The sequence below is a fragment of the Chaetodon auriga genome, chromosome 18, assembly GCF_051107435.1.
Source record: "Chaetodon auriga isolate fChaAug3 chromosome 18, fChaAug3.hap1, whole genome shotgun sequence".
In the NCBI taxonomy this organism is placed as follows: domain Eukaryota; kingdom Metazoa; phylum Chordata; class Actinopteri; order Chaetodontiformes; family Chaetodontidae; genus Chaetodon; species Chaetodon auriga.
Window position 1 is genome coordinate 5,812,098 of NC_135091.1, and position 20,585 is coordinate 5,832,682.

The 20,585-nt window shown below is 45.2% G+C and overlaps 2 protein-coding genes across 2 annotated transcripts in view; one reads left to right on the plus strand and one right to left on the minus strand.

Annotated features, from left to right (window-relative positions):
* rgs6 (regulator of G protein signaling 6) overlaps positions 1-9,732 on the plus strand; it is a 74,751-nt gene extending 65,019 nt beyond the window's left edge. The window contains exons 13-18 of the mRNA XM_076756875.1: positions 2,140-2,250; positions 3,318-3,443; positions 5,828-6,014; positions 7,779-7,868; positions 7,960-8,013; positions 8,611-9,732. Coding sequence (XP_076612990.1) covers positions 2,140-2,250; positions 3,318-3,443; positions 5,828-6,014; positions 7,779-7,868; positions 7,960-8,013; positions 8,611-8,661 — 619 coding nt within the window. The 3' untranslated portion in view covers positions 8,662-9,732. The remainder of the gene's footprint in view (positions 1-2,139; positions 2,251-3,317; positions 3,444-5,827; positions 6,015-7,778; positions 7,869-7,959; positions 8,014-8,610) is intronic.
* Positions 9,733-10,714: 982 nt separating this feature from the next.
* lama2 (laminin, alpha 2) overlaps positions 10,715-20,585 on the minus strand; it is a 168,207-nt gene continuing 158,336 nt past the window's right edge. Inside the window, exons 62-72 of the mRNA XM_076756486.1 lie at positions 19,992-20,078; positions 16,619-16,731; positions 15,522-15,615; positions 15,089-15,184; positions 14,775-14,855; positions 14,590-14,667; positions 14,419-14,494; positions 14,200-14,331; positions 13,898-14,028; positions 13,426-13,645; positions 10,715-12,222 (exon numbers count right to left, since the gene is read on the minus strand). Of these exons, the coding sequence (XP_076612601.1) occupies positions 12,062-12,222; positions 13,426-13,645; positions 13,898-14,028; positions 14,200-14,331; positions 14,419-14,494; positions 14,590-14,667; positions 14,775-14,855; positions 15,089-15,184; positions 15,522-15,615; positions 16,619-16,731; positions 19,992-20,078 (1,269 nt within the window). The 3' untranslated portion in view covers positions 10,715-12,061. The remainder of the gene's footprint in view (positions 12,223-13,425; positions 13,646-13,897; positions 14,029-14,199; positions 14,332-14,418; positions 14,495-14,589; positions 14,668-14,774; positions 14,856-15,088; positions 15,185-15,521; positions 15,616-16,618; positions 16,732-19,991; positions 20,079-20,585) is intronic.

The window sequence follows — 20,585 nt, forward strand, 5'->3', positions numbered from 1 at the left end:
AAACCTGTGCTCTTCCCTTTCACTGTGAACTACAGCAGAGGCAGATGGAGGTAGTTTGGTTGTGGCACCTCGTCTGAACCTGAGCTGCTTTCAGTTTGGCATTTGGAGGTAGAGCGTCGGTGTGGAAGGGGCTTCAATTCCACAGCATTTGTACTATTGTTGTTTCAGTTTGGGGATGAATTGGAGGAAGGTTATAGGTTAAATAGGTTGCGGCTACTTCCTGGATTTCCCTGCTTCGCCCCATCAGTTTGGAATAGGGGTCCAGGGTCAGCACATGTCACTGAACGTGCATGTCAGTGGCAGCTCGTGGAAAAGGGAGAAAGAAGAAACACATTGCTTTAAAATGGGGCCCAGCATCCAGGATTAGACCACTGAGGTGACTCAGAAAGACTCTACAGGCACTGCAAACATCTCCATCTTATCAAATGATTTCTCTCTACAGTTTTATCAGATTATTGCTTCTCTTAAAAAAATCTTCCATTCGAGCAGAATTTTTCAACCTGCTGCCATCCGTTTCTTTAAGTGAGCGTCTGAGTCTTCAAACCAGAAAGAAGCGATGCAAACACTTTAAGCTTCACAAATGTCAGATTTACTGTGAACTTACTTACGACCTCGTCAGCTTCATTGATTTTTGTAAATGTCTGCTTATTGGGACAGGAGCATCTATCTTTTTTGGTGTCGGGGTTGCGGTCCTCGAGCCTCCTCTCTGCTGTCCGTTTGTCCGACAGTCCCATCCTCTGCTCCGTCAGTCAGCTCAGACTTTTCTTCCCGGCAGAGCAGAAAACTGTGATGACTGCTGGCTGCCGCGCCTCTCTGACCTTTCAACCTCCTGAATTCACAACCAGAGCTCAGTTTAATTGATGCTCCACAGAGCGGATAGTGTGAGGGCATTTATCCAGACTCTACAACAGACAGCACGCCAAACAACGATCAGGATCACATTCGAGATGACTAGTATGCATTTTATATCACTTCACATCAGGGACAGTTGGTCAATTATAATAATTTGTGCACTGCTGTTGAAGTTTGATTTTTTTGGAGTCATAAGTGACCACATTTGGATGAGAGGGCGGAGCTGCGGAGGATACGCACCGCTATGCCTCACCTGTGGTACTTGTCAATCACAGGTAGCCACGCCCTGAAACAGACCGTGCTTTATTGTGTGTTTTTACATGAAATGAGACCATAATTTACAAGATGAGCACCATGCGGAGCTGAAGACGACTTGAAACGAGCAATTGAGAGCATGAACTCATTAGGAAAGTGTTTACTGGAGTAATAACTCAAGTAAGAAGCAGCGATGTCATGCAAGGCGAAATTGTGGGGGTGGAGGCACAATTAGAGCAGCGAGCATGGGGGTGCTTACAGAAAGAAAATATAAGATGATGACAGTTTTCTGCAGTTTGACATGTGACATGTGTTCAAAGACTTCAGGAGGATTATTTTAAAAGTTCACTCACACAGTTTATGTATGTCCAGAGCAGCCGGACTGAGGGATGCTGCTCAAGGCTAACTCTGTTTCCTCAAACTGCAGCTTTTGGAAGAAATGTACCCCACAGAGAAAGGTGGTGTGTGACTTTGTGAAGTATGATCTATGACATAATTAGAGTATTAATTAGTTTGACACATAATGATGCAAGTGGGGTCATTTTCTCATAAGCTTACACACAATCAGACTTCTCAAACGTTTATTTTGTCCTTGTTTGTGCATTTTTGGCCGTTTTCACTTGGTTCCAGATGCTCTTAAATCTTGCCTTGGTTTTATTTTGTGCTCACAAAATGATTTTCCTGCAACTAAACTCGTGCACAGTTGAGAAAGCACTGCACACGAACGCCCAAACAAACCTTGAACGCAGCTTGTTGTGGACTCTGTTCCTGCTGTCGCTGTCCGTGGTGCTGATTCCCTCCTCGTCTCTGCAGAGACGACGTCTGTTTGGTCTCATCGTCGCATGTCTTTCTCTGACATCCTCTGATCACGGAGTATCGGTTTTTGTTTCGTTTCTCGGTGGACTGATTAGTCTCAGGCCTGATTCAGAGCTTTTTCGTGTTCTTTTTTTAAGTCCTAATGCCTCAATAGTTCCTCAACAGCTCGTGATCCACCTCCTCTTTCCGTGTCCTCTGTGTTTGTTTGTGTCTCAGTCTGATAAGCTACACCGAGCAGTACATGGAGTACGACCCCTTCGTGACGGCACCGGAACCGTCCAACCCGTGGACCAGCGATGATCCCTCCCTCTGGGATCTGGAGGCCAGGTATGAAACCAGAAACCGCAGCAGCTTCACTTTCAGAGCCGAGCGGTGCACATTAAAACAGTGTTTGAACGTGCAGGCTTCACTCTTCTGTGGCCTTTTGATTGTTTTTGATCACCATCACATGTAAAAACTCAGTGTTGTTCTGGGTTGTATTTGTTTTTCTACTGAGTTGTTTTGGTTGCAGTGATTGTTTTGTTGCCTTTCTCGCTTAATTGTTTGTATAATTACTAACAGACCAAAATCAATCTCGTTAGACACAGAATTTATGTTTAATTGTTGTTGAATGACAAATGTTTCGGGCTGTTTGTGTCGCCTCACTTTAATTTCTGGCTGACTGTTCTCAGCTGCTTTTCGTGACTACAGGAGCTACGTGAAGTTTGGTGTGTGTCCTCAAGTGATGTCACTCGAGTCAGCTGAAGCTCGTCTCTTTATATGTCTCATAAACAATGACTCAAAGGAAACTCAGGGGTCATTCATTCAGCTCACTCGATCAATCCAAACCAAATAATCCACCTCAGTTTATGTGCCGCAGATATCGGATATGTCAGATTATTGATCATCTGCTGAAGTGTTTTCAGGAGATATGAAGTAATGAACGGCGGTCTTACCTCTCAGAGAAAGCAGCCACAGCTCTCAACAAGTTGCACTGTGCTCTGCACTCCTGGCCTGCCTGAATTATGCAAGAATTAATTAGAGCAGACGTATAATCATTGTGCCTAATGTAGCTTAATAATTCAGATGAATTGATTAATTGCAGGATAGGAGCAAATATATTCCCCGCTGAGATTAAAATGATTGGATTTCGGATGAACGTCATAATGCGCAGTTTTCCAGACACCAATATCACACTGACATCAGCCCTTTTGGACGTCTCAGAGGCCGGTCGAATTGGAGGCTTTAATGTCTCATTCTTTCCTCTGCAGCCCTCCCCACACCGAGCCTTTCTCCACCATTTCCCTGTAATTTAATAATCTCTTCTAATCTCTTTAATCTTGACCTGACTGCAGAAGCTTCAGGTGGATCTTTACACTGCCTCTCTCTCTCTCTCTCTCTCCATCCTCTCCCAGTAAGGAGCCCAGTCAGCAGCGGGTGAAGAAGTGGGGTTTCTCTCTGGAGGAGGCCCTGAAGGACCCGGCAGGGCAGGAGCTCTTCCTCAAGTTCCTGGAGTCTGAGTTCAGCTCAGAAAACCTGCGGTGAGCACGCACGACGCCCCGACAAGCATCTGTAATGCGTTCGTGTTGTGGTGACATGCTGCGCTCCAGTGAGTGAGAAAAATCCTGCAGTGCACAGCAGTGGTGCAGTTTACATTCAGGGTTTGTTTGAATGAATGCAGGAAAGAGGCATTTTTAAGGGAAAGTTTCTCCTGCATTGGAAACACACGGATTCATGTAAATTTAAAGCTGCACTTTTGTGACGTTGTCATTCAAAAGCGTTCGCTGCTCTGAGAATAGGCGCAGATTTCTCTCTGTTCCAGCCCGCCATTTCAACCCACTTACACGCCATAAACACGGGAAGAAACAAATCTCAAGTGGAAGATTTCCCAGTTCCCGGTGGTTTGAGAGATACCTGAGATCTGAACCTCCAACACACGGAGAACAGAGCGCCACTCAGTGAAATCAGAAAAAAACAAGAGCAGGAAAAAAGGATTCGGTTGAGCTTTGCATCTGGAAATCCAATTACTCAGATTGTGCTCAGCACGATGTGTCTCTCTGAAACTTGGTAGAAAAGAGCAACAAAGAGCTGAACAGAATTATCATCAATATTAGATTAACTGTGTGGTGTGAGGGGGGGTGCTGTGTAAAATGTATAAAAACACTGTTTGGCAGTACACACATTGCAATAACCATTAGCTATTTTGTTGCCTTCAAGTCTACTGAAGTGTACTCAAGTAGTCCCTGAGTACCACCTGAGTGATACCTGAGTATACGTGTGTGTAAGTAGTTGCTAAACTGGCTAATCTCATCTCTTTTATTTGTGCATCCAACGCTAGAAACCGCTTAAAATCACATTGGACTTTCCCTCAGATTTGGACCTCATCTCCTCATTTTCCAGCTGAAAATCAATCCTCCATGTGAGATAAACCCCCGCGGCAACGCTGGCACACACACATCCAGGCCCCCAGCGTCCAGAGATAACATCCAGCTAGCCAACAGCACGGATAACCACCCGTATCCCATAAATCAACAGTGCAGGCAGCGGCCTGCAGTTGCTGGAGATGACCCTTCTCTCTCTTCCCCGTGATTTAACGAGGCTGTTGATTTCACACGCTCGTTGTTTATTGATCACGGCACAAATATTAAATCCATCCTTCACTGAGGCTGCACAGATTCGTGGACTCCACCGTGTTCAGAGCAGCAATAAGTGGGCGCCTCTGTGGCCTGAGAGGACGAGCGAGTGTCCCTGAAAGCCTCAGAGAGAGAGAGAGGGACTTGTTGGGAGTCATAGACTCTGGGAATGAACTGTGAGAGATAGCACGGAGGTTGTTGATACCTCTGAGCTACAGAGGGAGATAAGACTCACACAAACACACCGAACGCCTTATCACCTCTCGGCTATCCCACCCGTCTCCTCACCCCTCTCTCTCTCTCTCTCTCTCTCTCTTTTCTGGACCTTTAATTGCTTTTGCTCTTATGAGGGGAGGCAGAGGAGTGTGAGAGAAGCAGAGCCCAGAGGAGTTCCTCTCTATATTGCTGAAGCAGTCCACAGATCAATATAGATATAAACCAATATTAGAGGAGGCGGCCGGCGGCTCGCTGCTGCCTCTGGTGTTAAACACAGCTCATGTCGCCTGTCTGACGCTGGATGTTTACCTGTCTGAGAGTGAATGCCTTCGAATGCTTAACGGGCCCATAGGAAGTCATTCCTTCACAGGTTTCACACTTCATGTCTTTGAAGGGTTCTTTCTACCAGTAATACAGCTGTCAGACTCACTGTGAGCCCACTTAAGACGAAATGCACTTTATTTTTTCCAGTTTTATCTGTTTATTTTGCCTTTGAGGAGGATTGTGATTCGCTGACTTTGCTCTGCAGGACAGGCAGCTGCTCGCTTTTAGACTATAACCTGCACCACTGAAGGTTCACGTCCAGCTGTTGTGCTCCGCTTGACTTTTTAGAGACACGTGGTCCTCACAGGACAGCCAAAGATAAGACGATCTTATATAATATGATGCACTGCTGTGGGTTAAAGTAGCAGCAGTCTGTAAAGTAGTTAAAATGAGCTCAGCCTTAAACATCCGCAGCAGTAAAATGCAGCAGTAATATTAATTCATAACCATCAGATATTATAATAATAAAACACTGACGGGAACATTTTACTGCACAATGAGTTTTACCGTTAACACTGAAGTACATTAAATAATACTTAATGAATCCGGTCTCTCATGCAGAGCTATTGTTAGTGGATACAAGGGGAATAATCTCACCCTGCTCTTTCTACTCTGTATTAAAAGGTAAAAGAGTTTCTGCAGCGTGAAATTGTTTAATGTCTCACCGATAAGACCACAGACAAACAGCTTGTGTGCACGTGTTACTGTGTTAGTCCAATCTTTGTCTGAGGCCGGTTCGATTTGTTGGGCAGGTTCTGGTTGGCAGTGCAGGACCTGAAGAGGATGCCCCAGCAGGACGTGCCGCAGAGGGCGGAGGACATCTGGGCGGAGTTCCTGGCGGAGGGGGCGCCCAGCTCCATCAACCTGGACTCCCACAGCTACGAGCGCACGAGCCAGAACCTGAAGGACCCCGGACGGTACAGCTATGAGGACGCACAGGTGAGCCAACCCGAGACGCAGGAGGGGAGCGATGAGGTGCGTTTGAGCTCAGGTGAATTTGTCCCATTTAACAAGTTATTAACACTCAAAGGGAGAACTCAACCCAGTCGAATATTCTCAATTTACTGGCCTCTATGGAAGCGCAATAACAGCGATATTAAAGTATTCCTCATTTTGCTGTGGACCCCACTTTAATACCTACAGGGACTCCAGTTTTAATGAAACACTCCACTGTAAAATTGATGAAAAAGTGACTAAAGTCCCTTCAAAACCTCATTAACGCCGCCCCCCCACACACAGAAACAACAATATCCACCACTGACATGCATTTGTGCAGTAAATTACACTCCAAGGAGAGAGCGGGGAAATACGCAGAGTCCAGAGAAGCTCCTTCTTCACACCTGCCAGCAGAAAGGTTAACTAACCCGTCTGGCTAAACTGAAATTCAGTGATACACACGAATAATAATCCCGCTGACTGTTAATACACAGAACACTGCAGAGAGTCGCAAAACTGGAAGCTGTTCAAGATAGAGAGAAGACAAAAACCTCAAGGTTGCACCTCCTGTAATCTGATAGACGAGACGAATACGATGATGTAACAGTCACCTGGTTTACAGGTGATACACACAGATCGCACAGGACAGTTAACGCTCCATCTGTTACCAGGAAACTGTCAAACTCTGCGTGTTCAAATGGATTTTCAGGCTTCATTAACGTCATAAAACCTCCGCTGTGAGATCATGTAAGTGTACTCCAGTAGTCTTCGAGCGCCACTTGAGTAATACTTGAAGTGCAAACTGCAGTGAAAATCAGGATTCATGAGCGTTCAAAACACACTCGCAGTACAACTGTACGATATCACCAGTGTGTTGGAAATATACTTCAAATGAAGTTCAAGTACACTTTAATGAAGCATACTAATAATGTATTTCAGATTTCAACTAGAAAATAAGTGTACTTTTCTAGTACTCTATTACCATTAAAAGTATTTGTAATTTAGTACACATTAATCCAATAAAGTACACTTTTTATAAATACTTTGAAATACCACTTTAAGTATTGCATAATAAGTATAATCTATAAGTTTTAGAAGTACACTTTTTTTTATAAGTACATGTCAAACATGCTTTAAATTAAGCACAAAAGGTAAAAGTGTACTTGTACTGACTTTTCTACACTTAAATAATATTTCTAATACACCAAAGTGTACTTTGACCTGGTTCCTGGTAAATAATTTGGTTTCTTCCTTTAGTGCTGCTTCTCCATATTTTATTTCCTGTTTTATTCCTGTTCAATTAGAGTATCTTGTGCATGTGCAGCGTGGAGGCTCCTCCATACGTCAGGATGAATATATCACCTGTTCAGGTGATCGGTGTTTGACTCTGACTATCTCGCCCACTTGTCTTTCTCTCGCACGCTTCACTAATATCACCTAATGGCTTCATATTGTTCAGTGATTCCTGGAGAATACGCCTCTGTGGGCGACAGATAAGGCTGCTGGAAAGAAGTGTTGGGGCCTGCTGGCGTCTTATCAGATTTCCTCTCCTGTTTCAAGGGAGGAGTTACACAAAGAAAAGATTTTCCCATGTGCTACAGCCACCTTCCTCCCTCAGCGACCGCCTCGTGTGGTTCATGCAGCTCTTGTGCGTTGTTAGCACGGAACCAGATGAAAATCCCTCCTCCTCCTCCTCCTCCTCCTCCTCCTCCTCCTTGTTCTGGCAAACATTCAGAGCCACGTCTGCCTCTTCTTCTCTCCTTTCAGGACCACATCTACAAGCTGATGAAGAGCGACAGCTACACACGCTTCCTGCGCTCCAACGTGTACCAGGACCTGCTGATGGCCAGGAAGAAGGTAAGCGAGTTGTGAACGAAAACGAAGCATTTTCTCGCTCGCTGCACCTCTGCCGGCACTGACATGTTTCGCTGTCCCTTCCACTCTCCAGCCTGAAACGGAGCAGGGCCGACGCACCTCCCTGGAGAAGTTCACTCGCAGCGTGGTGAGTGTCCCCTTGCCTCTGCTTTGCACTCTCAAACTGCATTCGTTAAAGTAAAAAAGATCAGACCTGCTTCTATAAGTATTTTCAGTTTTGCTGCTGTTGCTCATGGATCAGCTTCCAAAAGTTTGAATGCAGCAGCCGCTTCTGCTCCGTCATCTTCACACTGCTCAGCTTTTATTGCCGCTGCTCTTCAGCTCCTTCCCTGAGGGCACATGTTCCTCTTATTAATATTGCTTTCAGGGAATGGTTGACTGAGGGGAACGTGTTGTTCATTGCACTAATTAATTTGTCCAGCTTTGTAACCGTGAACAAAGAAGTGCTTGCAGGGGTATTGAGGCAGGATACGTGTGTGAAAGGAGGCTTTTGCAGTGTAAAATCGAAGCTAAATAAGGGGATTAGATGATTCATTCATTCATGTAGTTTCTGTGGCAGGAGTTCTGTTGGCAGTCATGACACAGTGACAGGTGTTGTTCTCTTCAAACCAACACCTGAAGCCTTTGCTGCACACTTTGAGCTTTGACATGTTTCCTGCAGACCAGCCTTTGTCTTTGCCCCCCGCCCCGCCTCACCTGCCTCGCTCTCTCTGCCTCCCACCAGGGCAAGTCACTGACGGGCAAACGTCTGACGGGCCTCATGCAGTCGTCCTGACAAGGCCTGGATGAAGAGTAGGGGGAACCACAACCGGAAGAGCTGCTCACCTCCGGGGAGCAGGTGGAAAAGGACCCTGGGGCGTTCGGGTGTGGCCGTGGGAGGCGGGTGAGGGCGCCGAAACGAGCCTCGACCGCCGGCCCGGACCGCCAGCACGTTTGAAAATCACCTCAGATCAATTCAAGAGGACCGACATCATGCAATAAGTCACCAGACCTGACACCAGGACCGTGCTGTCACAGCGTAGAGGACAAACAGTGCTACTCTTCTTAGGAGGTTTCTACTCAAAAGGCCTGCACCAGGCTCTGTTGTTTCTCTCTTGTTGTTTTTCTCTACTATCTACACTCGTGTTAACATGGCGGCTGAAGAGGCCGGCGCTTTACTTTCAGTGATATAAACATGGAATGCTTGAAAATGAGACTTAGATTAATGCTGTAGCTAGCTGTTTTATCTCACGTCGATCACGGGGACGATGTAAGGCACGGAGGGGTCACAGTAAAACATCTGCACTCGAGCTGGACTTCACACGGACGGTGGTGGAACAGGTGGAGGGCACATGATTAACAGTGTCCAGTGGTGGTTCAGTTGGCTCTAATGACATTTCATCTCAACTAATGCCTGTTTTTATGCTCATTCCAGACTGACTGACTGACAGCTTGTATAAGTTCTCCCGCAAACTCGACCTGCTCAGGTACAGCAGGTTGTTCCTGGACAACAGGTAAACAGGAAATTAGACTTTTAAAATGTCTGGCAGAAATGTGTCGTTGAAAAGAGAGGGCATCATCAGCACTAACTATCCAGAAAAAAAGAAGAATCTGTCGTGTATCTGTATCCTGGATTTCCACTGCCACTGTAATCGTCCTGTAGCCACCGCACTGAACAGACAGGTGTAACCTCCTACAGTACAAGGCTGAGGTCGTGTTACACAAGTGAGCGAGTTGACATGTTGGGCTTTATTCTTCTGAACATTCCACTTCAGGCGGCCACAGCGGGGTTTGGTGGGCTCACCGCTGACCATTCTTCACCTTATGTAAAGAGGACCATGATAATAAAAGAGGAATGCACAATGAGGATGTCGACCGTTCTTTCACACGTGTCTGTTAATTCCTCCAGGAGCTGCAGAGAAATTCACCTTGAAACGGGGGGAAAGTTTCCAGAACAGTCCTGAGGTAACGGAGCCACACGGCTGCTTTTGAACTTTAACTGCAGCTCCATCAAACAGGTACACGTTTGCTCTTTGTAGCCACATACTGCCCTCTAGTGCACCTGGACTGAAAGCGCTGCTAAATGTTCAACTCTTGTCTCTTGGAAACTGGAACTCAGTATATACAGAAGAAATCAGGAAGGCAACCAAAGATAAATCATCCATTTAATATTAAAATCATCACTCACATCCCCCAAATGTAGCTGGTTTAAATGTGGTCTTAAGTAAAAAGTTACTGTTTTAGGGTCTAATTGAAACTCATTTAGCAGCTCCAGCTGTGCAGGTCTCATCTGTTCACACTCTGCTGTCTGACGGCTGCGAAGCGCAGCAGCACCACCTGGTGGAGCTTCAGGAAAAATGCAAATCAGGCTTTCAACAGGCTTCTTTTGAACCTCAATCCTTAGAATTACTTTTTACTTAAGTGGATCTTAACACTTTACATTAAGATACACATAATCACCATTAACTAGCTGTGTATTAGCACATTTGTTAGCAGCATATTGGCTCTTTGTTCATGTCATTGTAAAGCACTTTTTAATGCCTTATTCTGAGGGGTTGGGGTTATTAAGATCATAAATCAAGGACAAGAAGTTAATATCAGTAAGAAAACTCTTGCTGAGCTAGAAGTTGGAGAATACGGTGCTTTATAATGACTAATAAAGAGCCAAAATCTAACTAATATGCATGCTAATAAACAACTAGTTATGGTGAATATGTGTGTCAACAAATACTTAATAGTAAAAATCTGTAATAAAATCCCGTCCAGGAAGGGTTCTTCAGGGTTCAGACGCTCATTTCAACATAGTTTGTCATCGTACTCTGCAGTTCAAAGAAGGACAGGACAATCGGTGAGATGCTATCAGGAGTATATTTGAGAAACAGCTGCTGACGTATTTTCAGCCACACCATGCAGAACATACACTGCCATAACCGTCCTGCAGAAACCTTGTACCTTCAGTTCAACAGCACGAGCTGCGGCTTGTGTGAAATTTCCCCGTTACACCAATCAAATCGACTGATGGAGTGTGGAATGTTAAAGGAACACTGCACCCAGAAATGCTCTCATCATCAGCTAATGTCGCGTACAGCCATGAACGGGCATAGCTTTTACCGTAGCTGCTGCTTAGATTTTTAGGTAATGACGTAGATGCTTTAGAGCCATTAGACGAGTAAAACTGTTTTAATCATTTTTAGAGCTGTAAAAACACATCGCCGGCCACTTCTGCGTATCTATCAGTGGAGAAAATGCAGACTTCCTCATTGTCAGGGAACAAGGTTTATGAAGGACAAACGTAGACACACAAATATATAAAGTGTAATTTTTCACTCGTTTTCGTTTAACAAGGTTAAATAATAGAACTGAAGGACTCAACGTATCCTGTTCCACCTCTGCAGGAGGGACCTCACTGAAAAACAAAGCAGATTTACAAGAACAATTTGTCATTTGGCAGACGCTTTTATCCACAGCGACGTACATATGAGGTTTTCATACATCACAAGCAAGGTTCTGGACAGGAGGAGCAACAGGAGTAAGTGTCCTAACGCAAACTGTTGGTCCAACTGGACATAGGTACTGCGAGGTAAAGCTTAGAGTGATAGAGAGTTTAGTTTTTATCGTTTAAGAAAGAAGGTGATCAGTGAAGAGTTTGGTCTTCAGCCTGTTTCTAAAGATCGAGAGGGAGTTTGGTAACTCGTTCCAAAAAAAAAAGGGAAAAGCAGAGGGAGTAGCTGACCCTCCTATCGAAACTCAGCCTAGATCCAAATTTAAGCCAGAAATAAGGAAAGGAAACACTTACTGACCGACTGCCAACTCCTACGTTCCACAGCCAAGCTTGTTCTGTTTTAAAGTAATCACACATCCCAAAATATAATTAATAGTGCGAGCAGCTGTAACCACAGCGCAGGCCTTAATGCTAATCTCCTCCTTCACGTGAACTCAGTGGACATTTTAAAACACTTGAGACCTCGATCTGTAGCCATTAAGGGTTTATTGACCAGAGCCTTCACTGTACATAACGTCACTAACTTTCCCAAACATGAAGACACAGATGTTCCCGTGTGGACATGCTCTGCACTGACGCTGTCGGCAGTGACCACGCTTAGCAGCTAATGGCAACAAATGGGATGAATTTAGGTTTTACATTTGGGAATCAGGCACACAGAACCTGACCATGGTGTGCAGCTCTATGGTAGCAGTTAGGCAGCTCCAGCAGGACAGGACAGAGGCTGCACTCCTTTGATCTCTAGAGCCTTGTTGAACTGCACATCCATGGTCTTGGAAGCTTTGGTGATCTTCAGGTTCCTCAAACAACCTCTGAAGGAAGTTCTGGTAGAGAGAGCGGCCTGATGGACTCCATCTGAGAGAGAGAAGTAAACAGTGACTACGTTTACATGCCCGCTAAGATGTTTACAAGGATAATGAAAGTGAATGTTGCACTAATGTTCTCGTTTACATGCAGCAGTGCATCCTCAGATTAACAAACACAGCCGCCTCCTTTCATTCGTTCAACCATCGTCTTGAAAAGGTCAACGTTGCGCCGTCTTTCATATTGTTTCATAGCAGTTAAATGGATTCAGATCAGTCTCAAGTACTAATGAATGCACACAAGAGTTCTCGTATATCTCATGTATATAAAACAAATCCACACAAGTATTTCTTTCATAGTAGAAATCCACAAATATATGTATTTAAAAGAATTTGCAGTTTTTCATCCAAACGTATTTGGATGTCTAACATTTAACTGTTGAAGCTGCATTTTTTTGATGCAGGTGAGTCACAAATGCCTTCTTTTCAACAGGGAATAGTCTGCAGCCAATCGGATGAGCGTAGATTGGAGGGTATGCGCTCATGCTCATGGAGCTCCTCTCCACAGGTAACTGATAACTCTGTCAGGCCTCATTAAATATGTGTGAGTTATGAATGCATTAGCTAGCTAATGGATGGACAAAGGTTGTCCATTACATAGCTAACTTGTTAGCTAACGCTAGTGTTAAATACCACATGATTAACTTAGCAAGCATCCATAACTCAAACATATTTAATCATGTGCGACAGGAGAGTTATCGTTCACCTCCGTTCTCTCCTCATGTGCTAATTCATTACAACACTGCACCTCACAGTAAATGGATCTATGCTCACGTGATTGGCTAAAGGATTATTCCCTGTTTCCAGGCGTTTTTTTTTTTTTTTTTTCTTAAATGCAGGTTCAGCAGTCTGAACATAAATGTGACAAAATCCACAGATGTTTTGGATGAAAACTGCAAATACTTTTAAATACAAATGTGTGCATCACAGATACATGTGTGGATTTGTTTTATATACAAGAACAATGATTTTTTTTGTTGGCATTGAAAAATATTAATGTGGAGAGTCATTTAAATAGAAATCCTGAAATACGTCTGTGAATCCTTCTGTGCATTTATTAACAGTGACGCTGGTCTGACTCCATATAGGTAGCAGCAGTAGTCGCGTATGAAATGGACGATTTCTATGAATTTGCTTGATTCTTTAAGTTGGTACCAGCATCGTCTTCTAGGTGTGTGTTCTGAGGCAGTCATACCTGGATATCCTCCGACGTAGATGGGGTCATTGGTGTCGCATGTGTTGGAGCGCGCGTTAGGACTCTCTGCTTGGCTCTGCTTGCCGTCGACCACCAGCGCCACCCTGTGGCGAAGCTTGTTGGCGACGACGGAGTGCCACTGGCCGTCGCAGAAGCCCTCCCCTTCAGGCAGGTGCTCGGCTGTGATTCGTCCAGCTCCGTTGTCGACGTGGAAGAGCAGCTACGGAATATGGAAATAGAAAAATAATTAGAAATCTATAGCTCGACAGTTTAGGAAGGGCTGCAGCTGGTTTGCTTAGCTTAGCACAAACAATGGAAACAGGTGGAAACTGCTAGCCTGGCTCTGTCCAAACTTAACATGGACATGTTTTACTGCACCCCTTTGTTTAGTCTGTACCAGATAAAGTGTAAAAATGGCTCTATGGTATCTATATGTATTTCCCTAAATGATGAACTGTTCCTTTAACTGTACCTTGCCCTGGACGATCTCTAGTCCCAGTCCGTCGCTGGCTTGGTTACTGATGGCCAAAAGCACTCCGTTGGTTCTGCTGGTTCTGAACTCTAATGCTATGGACACATCTAGACCCACTCTGTAGGCAGAGACTGGACAGAGAGATTATTATTCACCTTTTATCCACCTTTGACAAGAGAAGGGTCCATTTCTGCTCGGGTTCAACTAAATGGTTAACTGGTCGCTGCGAGGGTGATTATACACCAGCTGACCCCAGGACAGCGTCTACAGCATGCAGGTGGTTTGTCAGTGTCTCGGCTCACCTGCTTTCAGGAAGCCAGTGCCGTCAAAGTAGGTGCCCGGCTCAGTCGCCACAAAGCATCTTCCTACCATGTGACTGGAGGTGGGCGCGGCCATGTTGAAGTTAAAGTCCTCGGTGACAGTCTCAATGCGACCTGGGCAGAGAGGAGGAGTCTGAACGCTTACTTTAAAGTATTAAATATACTGCGTGTACAATCTCACATGCAACACAGATTCCTTACCTGTAGCAGATTTCGTGCTCACAGGACTTCCCACCATCCTAAAGTTGCGGATGCATCCATTGATGCTGTAGAGAATCTAAGAAAAGAAGAAGAGAACGACCGGTTGAATCTAGATATAATACCCTCCAAGACATATGACTTTTAAAGTGTGTGTGTGTGTGTGTGTTTTACCGGCCCTATTCTCTTGGAGGTGTAGTTTCTTGGTAATCCACCGACATACACCACTCCCACCACGTCCAACAGGTCAGCCTGACAGGAGGAAGATCGATGATTAACGCCACAATGAAAGCAACCCTCTTTAATAAATGCATGGCTGTGAGGTCATTCGTGGATCATGCGGGAGAGAAAAGACGGACCTTCTTCGGACTGATCATCTGTTTACTGTATCGGCCGTCAACCATCAGGACGCCTCTCTGCTTGTGACGACTCACGCGGATCTGAGAGGAAAAAGAAGGGATGAAAGGAAGGAGGTGAGGACACACTGAGACGTCACAGTCCTTTCACAGGATCAACGCAGAAAATATGCTGTACGGAAAGAATGTTGCCTTCAAGTGCCGTCACGTGAAATTCAGATGTAGTACTCGTTAATATACTTGGTCTGAAAGTAATGAACTGTGAACAATCTGCCAACCAGCACAAATATGAATGAAGGGCTGAAGAGCCGTCCCACCTTGTGCCAGTTCCCGTCGTTGATGGAGAAGGGGACGCAGCCCGATATGTTTCCATGACCGAGATCATAACCCAGACAAACCTGTCCATCCTTGATCTGCAGGAAGAGACAGAGAGATGAGGACTATGAGACTCCCAATTCCACATGTTAAAACTCCTTCTTTGTGGTGTTTGATGAAGTATTCATAACTCCCGCTGCGGTCTGCGTTATGAGCCGCTGGGTCTGATTTAACAGAAAATCTCAGCTGCTTTATGGTACAAAAAGACGCGGGCGCTGCTCCTCTGATGTAAACATGTTCCTCTGAGGACTATTTCAACGAGAGATGGTGGAAACCGAGTCAAAGAAGGAAGTTCTGTTACCCGAGAGCAGCTTGGATTAAAGATAAGTAGAACCTTGGGACAAAGAGGGAGAGAGTCGGAGCAGTGGCTGATACCTGTATGGAAACGAAGTCGGCGTGGTTGATTCTCGCCATGTAGAGAACGAGACCAGACTCCTCTTTCGTCCTCAGCTCAAACTCCAAAATTAGCCTGAGACACACACAGACACAAGTCTTACATTTTAAAATCGGCATATGGTTACACCAATAATGCACATCAGCATCAGTATGTCTGATGCATTTTTAGCAGAATACTGCATTTCAGCTGTTGATTAAAAAGCCTGAAATTCACTTAAGCAACACTGTAATTGCCCAACCAAAGACATACAGATCACATGACTTCACTCAGTGAGGCGTGGCCTGGATCTAACAGTAAGCAACACATGCAGGAGTGTGTGAGTCAGACACATATCTTGATATTCGATCATGTTTTCCAGCACTGACAGATACGCCAAATAATGAAAGATGCTTTTTGATTGGACGTCCAGGAAACGAATGCGCAGAGTCTGATCCCCCCCCAAACAGCCGAAGTCTCTGTCCTTTCTGCTGCTCATCTATTCACAAGCAGACCAACACAGCAGCTGAAATGCACACAAACCATCGCCTTGTCTGTACACTTGATGGGTGTGCATCCATACGGACTTTATTCCTTTACCTTTCCATCGTTTTGTTGCGGCTGCTGCTGTCAGTCAGTCAGAAACAGGTTGTTTTCAGGGGTCTCTAATTCAGTATTGATAGAGGACGTTTCCCTGGATGTTGACCTGCTGCAGCGCGGTGCAGGTAGAAATCTTATCCCGTCCAAACCATCACTCACTTCTGTTTTCACTTATTTATGCAGGACTGCGCTCAATCATGTGGGCGCTTTAAACACAACCACACATGGGTCAGAGTGTGCTGGGCTGGTGTGTTACACGAAGCTCCATCCACAGTGGATTCTACACACACAATTACGATCCAATCCAGTATGATGCAGTTACAGATTTAACAACCCAACAGTGTATAAAGTAGTTAAAATTAGCGGCACTGTGACCAACTACAGCAGTAAATACTGTGTTGAAAGTGTCTTAAATACGCTGCGCATCCAATACAACAAATCTGAAAATCATGAGGGGTCAGCAACAGAAAATAAAGGATCATTTGCTCTGAATACGTACTTCTCTCTGACTTTGGTGTCATCGAAAGCAAAGCTCATGTGGCTGTTCCTGGTCAGTCCAAACTGATAGGCCTTCTCCAGCGCCGTCGGGGCCACAGCTGATGCACACGAGTCCTGGAAATTGGACATGACGTGTCAGTTTCACGCACCGCTCCTATTGCCTCCTGTCAACAGGAGCCTGAGCACACACGTCAATCACACTAATAGGGTTTCTGCTCCTGATCTGAAGGGCTGTTTGGTCATCAGATGAAGAGTTCACAGAGGACTGACCACATGCAGATTTGCACAATGATATAGTGCAAACTACCAAGCTAAATGTTTCAGATGGCCCCGGCGTGTTGCAGCACATGGCCTATTAAAATCTGTTTAATTGCAATCATCTTTCATCACTGCTTCTTTCTTCCTCATCACCTCGGAGCGGTGACTGCCAAGGTGGATTTGGCTGACGCTGTTTTCAAACCAGTGGACCCTCCCACAGTTTGATTCTCTTAAATCTTGCCCGTATTTTCCTTTCATCTGAAGCAAACATCACACGCTGCAGTCTGATTTCCGTTTGATTTGGGTTTCACTTTGGCAGCAGCGTAAACAAAGTGTTGGATGGGTGTTTCTGTGCCCCTCATTGTTTTACAGGGTGCAGTTCATCCAGCGACCAGAGGGTGTCAGTGTTGTAATTCAAGTAAAGGCTTCTGACTTAATGACTTTATTTCCTTTTTATTCCCTTTCTCCTGCAGTTTTCTTTCTCCTCTCTTCCACTTGCCTCTTCTTTACTCCTCCTCGCCCTCATATCTCTTCTTCACCTCGTCCAAGTCTTCCTCTCTTATTCCATGTCTTCCTCCTGTCCTCCCATCTGCTTCTGTCTTCTCCTCTCTGCTCCTTTGCTCCCATATCCCCTTTCATCTCGCTTTCTCATTTTTCCTCCTCTATTCTTTCCTGTCCACCTCTTCTCTCATTAATTCATACTCTCTGCTTTATTCTCCCAACAGCTCCTCTTCCTTCATCTTCTCCTCTTTTCCACCCTTTCATATCTTCCTCTTCTTCACCCATCAGCTCAACTTTCCTTTGCTCTTCTTCACTTTATAATTCTCCTCTCGCCCTCTTATCTTCCTCCTTTATGTTTTAATTTTCAACTCCTTTCCTCCACTCTAACTTTCTTTTCTCGCTCCTCTGCTGCTCCTCTCTTCCCCTCTCCACAAAGCTTGTCTCCACTGTTTTTTCTTCTGCCTTCCGTTATCTCCTCTTCTGCTCCCTCTCCCTGCACCTCCCATCCTCTGCTCTCCTGTCAACTCCTCTCACACCTTCCTCCTTCCAGTTTCTTTTACCTTTCATGTTTTTCCTCCTCCACCTCTCCTTGTCTTTTAGTTCTCTCCCTTTGTGTCCACTCCAGTCACACCAACTTTCTTTAAACCTCCTCCTCCTCCTCCACCTCCTCCTCCCATTATCTACCAGTTATGCATCATTTTATCTGTCCCTTCTCCTCTTGCCATATCTCCTCTCCTCTTACCATCTTTCGTCATTTCCTGCCGTACCAGCTCTCTTTTCCTCTCCTTCACATCGTACCGTCCTGTCTCCTCCACCTTCACCCACTCCTGCCTCCAATGGGAGGAGTTCTCAGACCTTCTTATGTCCACCTGTCGTCTTCCTTTCCTCACCTGTTCTCCACTCACTCTCCACCTGTCCTCACTTCCTACACTTTTTTCCCCTCCTTTCCACCACTCTTCCTGTCTCCTCTCTGGGCCTCCTCCTCCTCTCCTCTCTGGAATGCCTCACCTGTTAAGTAACACTGCCGCTTCGCCGTACCTCCGCTGTCGGCCTGAGACAAAGTTGGAGGAAGAGCATCTGAGACTATTGAGCGTCCGTGTGTGTATGTGTGTCTTAATCTCCCCTCCTCTCTTGTTCTCTTTCAAGTGAAGACATTCCCCACACCGTGACCTTGCTTTGTTGCAGCTGACACTCACCTCTTATCGCGCTCTGTCCTCATATCCGCTCCTCCTCCTCAACCTCCCTCTTTTTTCCCCCTCTCGCTCAGTCTCTCCCTATCTAACAAAAGGGAGATGTCACTTGCTCGGAAGCCCTTTCCTTCCCTCTCCTTTCATTCCTCTCCTCCGTCCTTCCATTAAGCCAACAAAAGGCTGTTGAGAAAGACGCTCCCTTTCTTTCCTCCTCTTCCTCCATGGCTGCACCTTTTCTTCCCCCTCACATCTCTCCCCTCTCTGTCGTCTATCCTCTTTCATCCTCCTCTTCTTCAATCCCTTTCTCTCATCCCCGCTGCGTCTTTCCATTAAGCTAACAATGGGAAGACTCTCTTCCATTCAGAATGGCTGCTCTTTTGGTTGGAGGTCACACCAATACAATCAGAAGTCATTTAGTCTGGATTTTGTTTAAGTGTGTGTGTGAAAGTGAAGACGAGCCTGTGTGTGTGTGTGTGTGTTATAAGAGTAGCCAAGAGTCTCGAGACATCAGAAGTCCCTGCTTTTCTTATTGTAGGTTTCAGAAAAGCTCTCTTTTGGCCTCTCATAGTAATTATCTTTAAAATACAAATGTTTTATTGCTCAACTCATGGCCCATTTAAAAGGCTGTGCAGTATTCCTTAATAATCCCTTAAGCATATGTCACTGTATTGCTTAATAGTGCTTCAAACTTAGCTCATGAAACTATACAAGCTTAAGCGACTGATACTGCAGGTGAAACGGCTTTACCACATCCTAAGGGGGCAGACACATCTGAGCTCGGTCCAGGACTCTGATGGTGACCTGAAGTATACGCAGTATCACCATGTAAAGTAGCTATAATATGAGTCAGCACCTGGGTGGCCTGTTACAGCTCTTCACCATAACGGTATCAAACGAGTAAGGCGCTCTCCCCCGTCAATAATTAATGTCAAGGGCTCTTGTGCAAAGCACTTACAGTAAACCATAGCTGCTAAAGCGGAGCTGGTCAGTGGCCACCGGTTGAGGGCTGTGGTTGCACAAAGCAGCTCAGTGTAAATGTGAAGTAGGTAAATTTTGAAAAGCTGAGCTGACTTCCTCTGGGTGAAAACATGTAAGAACTCCACCTCAAATAGAAGACAAGAAAGCTGTCTCCCATAACAGGGAAACTGGGCTCACAAGAACGCTCTGCGCGCTAATATTTTAAAATAAGAAAGACTAATTGGTTTCATCAGGATTTCCGTCATGAGAGTTCACTGTCTGGAAACTGTAATATTCTAAACTGACTGCACAAAGACATGAAGGTAGATGGATGAGCCCATACTCAAGGGCGTGCATTAAAAAAGAAGATTTTTCTTACAACAAATACTATGAAAAGACCAAAAAGTATATAAGTCTGTGTAACCACAGCCTGATGAAGAGCATGTGTGTGTGTGTGTGTGCGTGTACCACATCAGCGCTGGGATCCTGTTTAGCGGTGGGCGGGGCTGCAGCAGCAGTAGGTGTGGCGGCAGGTGCAGCAGTGGGCGTGGCCTCCTGCAGGTCAGCAGTCAGGAGTGGGAAGTAAGGGGATTAGTGGCAGCCAGAGACAGAATGGCGACAGTGTTTATGACCAGCACGCAGCCGTCCAATCAGCTACAGGCGGGCCACGATGTCATAAACACGAAAGTTCAAAGAGGTTAATAAAGCAATGAAGAAATGTACTGAAGCATGATTACCATAAGAACACCGAGCAGTATTGAATAAAAGTGGTTCTCTTCCTTGTCAGACCTTATTAGATTGTGTTACCTCTGTAATATCAATAAATACGGCTTATTTCCTGTTATTTTTCTTTTGTTTTAAATGGAAAAATCCTGTTTCGGAGCTCAGAATCTGCCCTTTGTTAATGTTGGTTTGACTGAGGGAAATGAGGGAGCTGTGATTTAAATGGCTAATTAGAGGCAGTTGTCGTGATGTCATCACTCAGAAGACAAAGTAAAAAAAGACGTGAAAAGCACTGGATTCTTCTGAGGTCTCACTGGAGCCTGTAAGGTGCCCCTTTCT